Here is an 11,106-nt window from a genome sequence, read left to right as displayed (position 1 = left end):
TGGGTCAGGGCCCCTTGAGGGCCACTCCAATATTCTTGACTTTTGGTCCTTAATCCATGTTGCCACAACTTTGGAAAAGTTGGCTTGGGTCATTGTCCATATTGGAAGGCCCATTTGCGACCAAGCTTAAGTTCCCTGACTGATGTCTGAGATGTGGTTGAGATGTTGCTCAACTATATCACATAATTTTCACCCCTTCAGGGTGATGAATTATTTTGTGAAGTTTTGGCAAAACCCAGTCCCTCCTGACAGCAAAGCACTCCCCAACAACAAGGGATGTCTGCCAACCCCCCGTGCTTCACGGTTGGATGGTGCTTCTTCGGCTGCCAAGCCTCCCCCCTTCTTTCCTCAAACATAACATGGTCATTATGGCCAAACAGTTCATATTTTTTCATCAGACCAGAGGAATATCTCTCCAAAAATACGATTCTATTGTCCCATGGTGCAATTGCAAACAGTATAGTCTGGCTTTAATGGCCGATTTGGGAGAAAGTAGATGGGCTTCTTTCCTGCTGAGCGGACCTTTCAGATTGTCATATAGGACTCATTTTTACTGTGGATTATAGATACTTTTTGATCCTGTTTCCTCCAGCAATTTTCACAAAAGCCTTTGCTTGTTGTTCTGGGATGTGATTTGCACTCCACACCAAAGTCGTGTCATCTCCAGAGACAGTCATCTCTTCCTGAGCGGATATGACGGCTGCGCTTGGTCCCATGCGTGGTCATACTAGCGTACATGGTTTCTGTTACAGCATGACGTGGGGCAGGGTACCTTCAGGGTTTGGAAATTGCTCCTAAGGATGAACCTGACTTGTGGAGGTCTACATTTTTTTCTTTCTGAGGTCTTGGCTATTTCTTTTTTCCCATGATGTCAAGCAAAGAGAATGGTTTGAAGTAGCCTATGATACATCCAGGGGTACACCTCCAATTGACATAATGTAATGTCTTAGCCTTAATCATTTTCTAAAGCCATGGCATATTTTCTGGAATTTTTCCCGTTTAAAGGCACAGGCAACTTACTCGATATGTAAAAAACTTTCTGACCCACTGAAAATGTGATACAGTGTGATTTAAGTGAAGATCTGTCTTTTAACTATTGGAGAAATTCTAGTAGAATGTCCTTAACCCGACTATTGTCAAAAACCATAGGTTTGTTAACAAGGAATTTCGTGTTTTTTAACAAATGAGGTTTTAACTGACTCCATACCTAAGTGGTATGGTAAACTTCGACTTCCAACTGTACATCTGCTTCTTTGACACTGTGTTAACCCAAACTCCAAACAAGCTTTAACGGCCATAAACACTCCTTTCTGTGCCTCCAACTGTTTAAAATGCTAGTGTTAAAACTACATGTATGGCTTTCAACCGATTGCTGCCCCGCCACCCGCCCCGCCCCCGCTGCATCGCTACTGGACGGTTTCTGATATAGTTGGGACAACTATAAATACCTAGGGTCTGGCTAACTGTGAAACTCTCCTTCCAGACTCAACTGTTAATGCATTTCCAATCAAAGTTAAATCCTAGATCTGCTCGTGTCGAACAAGCCTCCTTCCACTTCTAATGTGCGCAACTACCTCGTAACACGACTATCTACATCCTTGATTCGGCAGATGTCATTACAAAATGGCTCCAAACACACTCAACAAATTGGAGGCAGTCTAGCACGTGTCCACTCGTTTTGGCCCCAAAGCCCCATATATACCCACAACCACTGCGGACGTAGGCTCTATTGGCTGGACTCCCACTACATTTCGTCACCCAACCATGGCTCAGGTATCTATAAGCGTTGCTTGTAAAGCTCGCCTTATCTCAGCTCACTGTCACCATAGCAACACCACCAGTAGGCACACGTCCAGCAGGTCAATTTTCATGGTCATCCCCAAAGGCACACCACTTTGCCGCCTGTCCTTCCAAAAACTTTAAGCGTCATGCTTCAGGGCAACTTTACCGATCGCTGACAGCTGTACACAGCCCCACATCTGTAAATAGCCCATCCCAACCAACCCACCTCATTCCATATTTTTTTGTTTTTCTGCTCTTTTGACACCAGTATTTCTACTTGCATCTCATCTGAAATTCATAACAATCTATCACCTCCAGTGTAAATTGTTCTAATGTAAATAACATCGCCACTATTGGCCTATTTATTGCTTACCTCCTTACTCATATGCACACACTGTATACAGATTGTTCTATTGTTATTGACTTAATGTTTATCTATGTTTGTAAAACTGTACTGACGTCTGTACTTTTTTATTTGGAACTCTGTGTTTTTTTTGTCGCCTGCTTTGTCTTTATCTTTGGCCAGCTTCCACAGGTCCTAATCCAACTGTATCTCCGTCTGGAAAATACTGCAACTCGCTGTTGGCTGGGCTCCTGCTGTGCAATAAACCCCACAACTCATCCACGCCCACAGCCCGTCTGGTGTTCACCTTCCCAATTTTCTCTCACGTCCGCTTCCTCCGCTCTCTCCACTGCCTGTCGTTGCACTCGCTATCCGGCTTACAAACCAGGTGGTGTGTTGCCTTACGAGCGTGAGGGCACGGCACCTCCGTTACTTTCAGGCTCTGATCCAGGCCCTACACCAAACAAGCACTCGTTTTTCAATCCACCTCTGGCCTGCTCCCGCCCCTACCTTGAGGAGACGCTCCGCTCTCATGCCCCTCAAACTGTTCGCTGCTCTTGGCACCCCAATGGAAAAACTCCGACGCCGGCAGCGAAATCAAACCCTTTCGGAAACCTAACCCTCCTTTAAGGAATAAACCTAGGATAGGATAAAGGTAATCCTTTTTCCTAAACCCCCCCCCCCCCCCCCTCTTAGAGGTTAGATGCACTCATGTAAAGTGCGTTGTTCCACTGACATATAAGGTGAATGCACCCAAACTTGTAAGTCGCTCTGGAATAAGAGCGTTCTGCTAATGACGCTTAAAAGTAAAATGAAATGAGACTTGTTCTCAACTGGCTCCTTGGTAAAAATTAAAGGTGAAAATAAAAAATAGGAAAAATGTGTAGGCTAACTGTGTAGGACGGTGAAAGTCATAATGTTATGGTAGACTCACCTCAATTAGCGCTAGCTAGCTAGCTGCTTTCGGTTTTATTGGATGCAGTCAGAAAACATAATGCTAACTTTCACTGAGGTAGCGGGATGACACACAGCTTACATTTCAATGAAACTGGTGAATCCCCAAAATTGCCCTCGCTAGAGCCTGTTGTTTTCAGACATAAGAAGTATGGCTGCAAACTTCTACTTTTAAACTCGGACAAAACAGAAGATGCTTGTTCACGGTCCCAAGAAAACAAAAGAGATTTTCTGTGAAATCTCGACAATTCAGCTTGATAGTTGTACAGTCGTCTCAAAATAAAATGTGAAGGAACCTTCCGGTTACTTGACCCTGATTGCTCTCTTTGATACATATCAAGACTTGTTTCAAGACAGCTTTTTTTTTTCCCATCTACGTTTAACATGGCAAAAATCAGAAACTTTCTTCCAAAAAAATTCCAGCTTTTGTTACGTTCTAGGTGTAGACTACTGCAATGCTTCTACTTTCCGGCTACCCGGAATAAGCATAAATAAAACTTCATTAGTGCCTAAATCGGTGCTAGATCACTGGATAGAACCAAAAAAAAAATCATATTACTCCAGTGCTAGGCCCTCTCCCTACAGTAGGCTCCTTTAGGCAAGGGGCTGAATTTTCAAGGTTTTACTGTGTTACCTACAAGCGTTACATGGGGCTTGCTCCTACCTATTCTTTCGATTTGGTGGTGTCTTGCCTACATTACCTACACGTACGCTACGTGGTCACAAAGGACGGCAGGGCCTCCTAATTGTTCCCCTAGAATTTCTAAGGCAAACAGCTGGGAGGCCAGGCTTTAGATTCCATTTTAGAAATGGGTCTACCTACCATGTGAGAACGCAGACTCGTTCTCAACCTTAAGTTTATTTTACTGAAGACTCATCTCTTCAAGTGGGTTATGATTGAGTGTAGTCTGGCCAGGAGTGCCCAATGTGAAGTGAACGAAAAGGCTTGGAAAGAGCAACGAACGCCCCTTTGCTGTCTCTGCCTGGCCGGGTTCCCTCCTCTCCACGGGCGGGATTCTCTGCCTCTAACCCTATTACGGGGCTGATCCCACTGGCTTTACTGGTGCTCTTCCATGGTGTCATCCCTAGGAGGGGCCACTTGAGTGGGTTGATCACTGACTTGGTTCTTTCCTTCATGGTTGGCGCCCCCCCCTTGGGTTCGTGCCCTGGGGAGATCTTTGTTGCCCCTATACTCAGCCTTTTCTCAGGATGATAATGTGGTCGTTGAATTTCGCCTCTAGTGGTGTGGGCGTGCTTTGGCCAAAGTGGGTGGTGGGGTTATACCCTCCTGTTGGCCCTGTCGGTTCATCGGATGGGCCACCCAGGTCTCCTGACCCCTCCTGTCTTCAGCTCCAGTATTATGCTGCAGTAGTTTAATGTGTCGTGGGTGAGGCGTCAGTCTGATATATCTATTAGATTTCTCTTCCTGTCTTAGTCCGGTTTCTGGTTGAAAATTAAAAAGGTAAATGCTCCTCTAATTCTCTCTTTCTTCTTCTCTCTCTCGGAGGACCTGAACCCGTTAGGACATGCCTCAGGACTACCTGCATGATGACTCCTTGCTGTCCCAGATCCACCTGCCTGCTGCTGCTCCAATGTTTCAACTGTTTGCCTGCGGCTATGGAACCCTGACCTGTTCACCGACGTGCTACCTCTGTCCAGAACCCTGCTGCTCTTCAACTCTCTCAGAGCAGCGAGAACGTAGAGATTACTCTCAATGATCGGCTAATCCAACTGACATTTACTCTTGAGTGCGACTGTTGCACACCCCCTCGACAACTCTGTATAATATATTGATGCATTTAGGAACATTCTGAACATCGTCTGGCCATGTTCTGTTATAATCTCACCCTGCACAGCTATAAAGGGACTGCCACCCTCTGCCGGGTTCCCCTCCTTTCTCTGGGTTTTGACTTTAGAGAGTTTTTCCTCCACTTGCTTCTATACCTGCATTAGCTGCTGTTTGGTTTTAGCTGGTTTCTGTACAGCACTTGATATACAGCTGATGTAAGAAGGGCTATTAAATACATTTGACGTGATATTTGATTGAGACAGCTACTATGGTACCCGATGGATGATAAAAATAACTTAGCAAGAAGTTAGTCTAGCATGAGATAAGGTGGGTGGCTCTCCCTCTGTGCCTCATGGTGCTCTCAGCTCACTCCACCGGTTTACTCACACACATACACACACCAAAACGGCCCCCCCCCCACTCCCTCTAATAGCCTACAGTGCTCGCTCTTGCCTCTTCTCTCTCCCCTTTTCTCCTGGCTCCGGTTGAGAAGTAGAAAACATTTGGCAAATTTGGCAAAACGTTTCTGTGCTTCCTTACTCGTATTCGACAGTTTTCCTTTTGGTCCTTTTCGGAACAGGTTTTTTAAAAAAATCTATGCCATAACGGTGTCCGGGGCTTTTACCGTTGTTCATTTCGTACAGCACTCTGAAGGAGGGTAGAATGTTTCATCGGCTGGTGGTAGCCAAAGTCGGCTTAGTCGAACCGAATGAAAACAAATTAGTTACTGGTGACCTTTTAAAAAGATTCCAGTAGCCAGCATCACTTCCATCAAAAATAGTCGAATAGTCTTAAGATAACTTGAAGAAATCTGTCATTAATTTTGGACGGTAAAAATCCCTTTACCGAAGGTCCAAAATGAACAAAAACGTCACAAAATTCAATCATAATATTTGCACAAACTCTTCAACTGCAAAAGCATTTGCTGAGTGTTTTGAAGTACCACGGTCATTAGCAAGGCCATTTTGCAAGCTTTTCGGTAGGCTACCCAGCAGCGCCTTATTTGTAAAAGTTTTGGATTGAGATTACCGTGATCAACGTTCACAGGATATATGTTGTCCTCCTATCATTCATGACTGCCGGTTGTGCAGTTGTAAATATGGCCACCGCAACACGCGCCTAATTGTGAGCAAGCACAACATTTTTAAGTTTCTCTCAGTGTTGTATAAAATCTCCAGGGGGTGTTTTTTTTTGAATGCATATAATATATGTGTTCCTCCAGTGCATAGTTGTAAGCAACGGCCGGTTTTCATTCTTGAGCCACAGTCGGGGATGGTCTTGGCGGGGCGCCCCCAGGCACTGACCTCATGGCCCGGCAACTGGAACCACTTCCTTCAGCGGGGTGCTGTTTGTAGACGGATCGATCTGGAGATACACAGGATAGATGGTTAGGCCTAACTTTGCGTGTTGAACGAAAATGCATGTGTCATTGCAGGTTTTATAAGCTTGCTGGCATGGAAGAGGACAAGAACCAGCTACAGAGTGTGAGAATCTGTATTGTATTTATGATGCAGTGTGTGTTTTGTGCCTAACCCCATTTTTGCCTAGAGGAGCAGTCAGTGCCTAACCTGAAGACCCCAGAGTCAAGATCGGTCATGTCCCACAATGCCAAAGTCAATCTCCATTCGCCTTCTCCATCAATTTGAACCAAGCCAGTAACACCTTGCCACAGAAGAGGGGGGGAAGAGAGAGAGAGAGAAAGAAGAAAAGGGAGCCGCGAGGGGAGTGGTAGAGAGAGGAAGGGAGAAGAGAAGAGGAGAGGGACGAAGAGGGAGGAGGAGAGAGAGATGAGGAGAGAGAAGAGAGAGAGAGCGGAGAAGAGAGGAGAGAAAGGAGGGAGGAGATAGAGGGAGGAGAGGAAGGAGGGAGAAGAGAGGGAGAGGGAGAGGAGAGAGGAGAGAGACGAGGGAGAGGAGAGAGAGAGGGCGATATGTAATAGAAAGAGAGAGAGGAAGAGAGAGAGAGAGAGGAGAGGCGAGAGAGAAGAGAAGGAAGAGAGAGAGAGAGAGGAGAGAGAGAGAGAGAGAGAGAGAGAGAAAAAGAAGAAAAGAAAAGAAAGGAAAGAAAGAAAGAAAGAAAGAAAGAACAAAGAGATTAACAAAAGGATTCAGGGTCACAATCTGGGCGCAGCGTGCTATTTCCTCATGCTTTTCAGATTGAGAGATGGGCCCTTGTTCAATCCGTTGATTATTTTGTTGCCCATTTACAAAATAAATGAACAAAACTAGCAGCATGGGACCATTTGTGTAGGCCCACCCTGGTTGCCAGTCCCTGTGTGTTGCTATATCCCTGTCCCCCGCCAGTAAAACAAACAACAGGATGCAGAAAGTAGCCTTTGCCAAGGTCACAAGTAACAGATGTAGGATCTTCTTTGAGCCAGTTTCTCTACAGAGGAAAATGATCCTGCCAAAACAGGAATTGAATTATTATGAATTAATTATTAATTGACATTTGTTTGGGTTGATCATTTTTCGTAAAGGAATATCAAATTAGAAGCCTTTTCTAACCTGAATACACAACAAGTTTTCAGATTATTAAAATTTAAAGATCTCTACACCAAGTCAAAATTAGAGGTAAATTAGCAAACTTACTTCTGTACACCGTCTTAATGTTGTGGAGGGTAATGGGAAATAGGAGCATAATGTGATGTTAAAGCAACGCTCTGAATCAAGTCTTTGCTTAAGTAATCCATACGGCACATTATCAAGCTCGCTTAAAAAAAAACTTAAACTACAAGCGTGCATGGAGAGGAACTGTTTTGAAATATCATAGGGTTTGGGGAACCAAGGAAACATATGATGAGTTGATTCAAAGTGATGCCATCTCTTAGTTGGCTCTTGACCCTCGCAGTTGGGAGACCTAAAAAGCTTACTTGCTACAAAAAAACTAAACAACCTGTACTAGAGAGTTTATAGCACGGTGCTGGCACATGCACTGCAAGCAATTAGTTCTTTGCCAATAAATGCGGGAGCTGCACTTTTAGTTTTGAAGTTTTTAGAAATTCACAGTGCACCTAGGCATTTCCCATACGTCACCTCTTAGGCTTATTTTGATCAATGCAGAACACACAGTGTCTGGGAACTGAACCGCAACCTCCACAGTCAAAGCTAGCCTCCTACCCCAAACCTCCCACTTCTTCACTTCTTTCAGCACTGTGCTGAAGAGTGTAGGTAATAAAGTTTTGGGGAAAAATCCTCTCTCTTGCGGCACTCTCAAATTCCTCTATTTTCTTGAGTCAAGTTGAAAACAATTTTTGATTGAGTTTCATAGAAATAGATCACTGTAAGCGGTGCGTACTGGCTGCAGGGAGCAGAAATGGGTTACAACTGGGAGCACTTTTAATAATGCAAAAACAAGCGTGCCCAGAACAACAAATACGGGTAAAATAACCCGTTGCGAAAACAGTCAGAAGTTGCACTTTGCAACTTACAACAAACAAGCTCACACAGACATGGTTGGAACAGAGGGTTAAATTTAACACAAGTATGAGGCAATGTAAACCAGGTTGCCTGTGGGAAACAAGACAAAATAAAACAATGCGGAAATTGAAAGGTGGATCGGCGATGGCTGAAGCGGTTGACGCGACCGACCGAACGAACAGGAAAAGAACCGACTCGGCGGAAGTCTGTGACAGGTACCCCCCCCTTGACGCGCGGCTCCAAGCAGCGTGCAACCACCAGGCCCTCGGGGACCGAACCGGGAGGGCGAGGTGCAGGGCGAACGCGACGAGACGGTGAACTCCCGAAAGCATTGAAGGAGTCCAGCACGTTCCTCACCGGAAACCCAGAATTCTCTCCTCCGGACCGTACCCCTCCCACTCATGATGGTACTCAAGGCCATCGCCCAACGCCTCGGAATCCATATGGAGCGAATGAATACGCCGGGGACCCCTCGATATGTCCAGAGGGGGTGGAGGAACCTCCAGCCCTCAGACTCCTGGGCGGCCAGCACCACCGGCTGAGAAGACATGGAACGAGGAGTGTAATACGGTAATCGGGGGCATTGCTGTAACCTGTAACTAACCCTCGTTCAGTCTTCCTGCAGACTTTAAAGGGCCCCACAAACCGGCGGCCCCAGTTCCGGCTGGGCAGGCGGAGGGGCAGGTTCGGGTCGAGGACCGACCGGTCCTCACTGCGGTGACGGTCTGGCACTGGCTTTCTGGAGCAGCACAGCCCACTGAATGTGACATGAGCTTGCGTCTCATGTCTCCTCCGCACGCCTGAACCAGTCGTCCACCGCAGGGCCTCGAATCTTGACTCTGATGCCAAGGCGCCAGAACTAGCTGGTACCCCGTACGCACTGGAAGGGGGAGCAGGTTAGTGGAGGAGTGCGGAGCGAGTTCTTGTGCCATCTCTGCCCAGGGCACGAACGCCCCCACTTCCCCGGGCCGGGCCTGGCAAATAAGACCTCAGAAACTACCAGCACATCCGGGTTAACTCTCTCCATTCCCGTTTACTCTCTGGGTGAAAACCCGAGGTAAGGCTGATCGAGACCCCCAGACCTTCCATGAACGCCCTCCAGACCTTCGAGTGAACTGGGTCGACACTATATCTCAGGCCACCCCGTAGTGCCGGAAGACGTGTTAACAAGGCCTCCGGCAGTCTGTAGGCCCGGAGGGAGGACCGGCAGAGGAGGAACGGGACAGGACTGGAAAAACGGTCCACAATTGACAATGGTGTTACCCTGTGAGGGGAAGATGGTAAGGAAATCAACTGAAGGGTGCGCCAAGGCCATGTGGAACGGGTAAGGGGTGTAGGCTTACCTCTGGCCAGGTGTCCTAGGAGCCTTACACACGCGGCAGGAGAAAAATAAACCCTCACCTCCTTAGCCAAAGTGGGCACCAGTTACTTCCCACTATTCCTCTGGGAGACCGAGGAGAGGTGACGTGTGGGCCCAATAGATCAGCGGTCACGGACAGCAGACGGTACGTACCAAACGCCCAGGCGGGACACTGGAGGGAGCGGGCTCTGCACGTAGACGCACTGATCAATGTCGCGTCCATCGTCCCACACCTACCGGCGCACGCAGGCGAGAGGCGGGAGTATGGGGGTGGATCCATGGGCGCTCCCTTGGTCATACACCGGGCCGTGCGTCTTGCCTCACGGTTCTAGGAGCCTGGTTTGGAAGAAAGGGTGAAAACAAAACGGCGTGGGAAAAACCTGGCCACCTTGCCTGGCGAGGATTCCAGGTTCTCCTCGCTGCCCGGATGTACTCCAGATTGTGGTGGTCCAGTCCAGCATGAGAAAAGGAGTGTTTAGGCCCCGATCAAGCCCATGTTCCACACTTCAAAAGCCTTGACGACAGCCAACAAGCTCCCGGTTCCCCATGTCATATTCGCTCTTTGCCGAGCTGAGCTCTTCGAGAAGAAGGCACAGAGGCGGGGTTTCGGTTGGCTGCCGGGGCTGAGGAAGAAGCCTTCTAGCCATTGGACCGCGTCCACCTCCACTATGAACGCCAAAGGAGGGAATCCGGATGGGCCAGCACGGTGAGCCGAGGTACAGAGCCCTCAGGTGACCAAATCCCTGTTCCGCCTCAGCCGACCACTGCAAACGTACTGGCCCCCCTTCATCAGTTGAGGTAATGGGGAGCCGCTACCTGGACCAAAACCCCGGGATAAAACCCGTATAATTGGCAAACCCTAGAAACCGCCTGCACTTCCTTTACCCGTGGTGGGAGTCTGCCAATACGCACAGCTGAAATGCGGTCCACTCTACATCTCACCCCTGAAGTGGAAATGCCGGGTTACCCTAGAAGGCAGACGGGACTGCTGGAAAAAGAAACAGAACTTTCTCAGCTTGACGTACAAGGTCATGCGGCCAACAGCGACCAAGCACCTGCGCACCAGTGACACTGCACGATGCAGCGAGAGTTATATCAAGAATTCATCAATATAACACCACTACCCCTGCCCGTCTGCAGGTCCCTGGAAAATTTCTTGATTCTACAGAGACTTGGAAGACTGATGGAGCATTCAATCAACCCGTACGGCATGACGAGGTACTCATAGTGCCCTGAGGTAGTACTGAATGCCGGTCTTCCACTTAGTTCTCCGCCTCCCAGATACGCACCAGGGTTAAGCGCTCCTGAGATCGAGTTTGGTGAAGAAGCGCGCCCGTTACATTGACTCTATTGCTGTGGCTTATAAGCGGCCAAAAAAGAAGTAGCGGGTAAACTGTACCTCACAGTACCTGTACCTCACCCTCCAAGGCTTTCGGAGCGGTGTGGTGGGGGAATGGAA

At 47.7% G+C, this 11,106-nt stretch overlaps 1 protein-coding gene across 1 annotated transcript in view; it reads right to left on the bottom strand.

Moving 5' to 3' along the window:
• Positions 1-10,873, bottom strand: part of LOC112068760 (SEC14 domain and spectrin repeat-containing protein 1) — a 40,410-nt gene extending 29,537 nt beyond the window's left edge. Inside the window, exons 1-6 of the mRNA XM_070438294.1 lie at positions 10,855-10,873; positions 10,590-10,718; positions 10,153-10,313; positions 9,801-9,880; positions 8,915-9,167; positions 8,673-8,825 (exon numbers count right to left, since the gene is read on the bottom strand). Coding sequence (XP_070294395.1) covers positions 8,673-8,825; positions 8,915-9,167; positions 9,801-9,880; positions 10,153-10,313; positions 10,590-10,718; positions 10,855-10,873 — 795 coding nt within the window. The remainder of the gene's footprint in view (positions 1-8,672; positions 8,826-8,914; positions 9,168-9,800; positions 9,881-10,152; positions 10,314-10,589; positions 10,719-10,854) is intronic.
• Between the last annotated feature and the right edge of the window lie 233 nt (positions 10,874-11,106).

Source organism: Salvelinus sp. IW2-2015, unplaced genomic scaffold, assembly GCF_002910315.2.
Source record: "Salvelinus sp. IW2-2015 unplaced genomic scaffold, ASM291031v2 Un_scaffold694, whole genome shotgun sequence".
In the NCBI taxonomy this organism is placed as follows: domain Eukaryota; kingdom Metazoa; phylum Chordata; class Actinopteri; order Salmoniformes; family Salmonidae; genus Salvelinus; species Salvelinus sp. IW2-2015.
The sequence above is the reverse complement of the archived record's forward strand: the minus strand, read 5'-3'. Positions and strand labels throughout refer to the sequence as shown.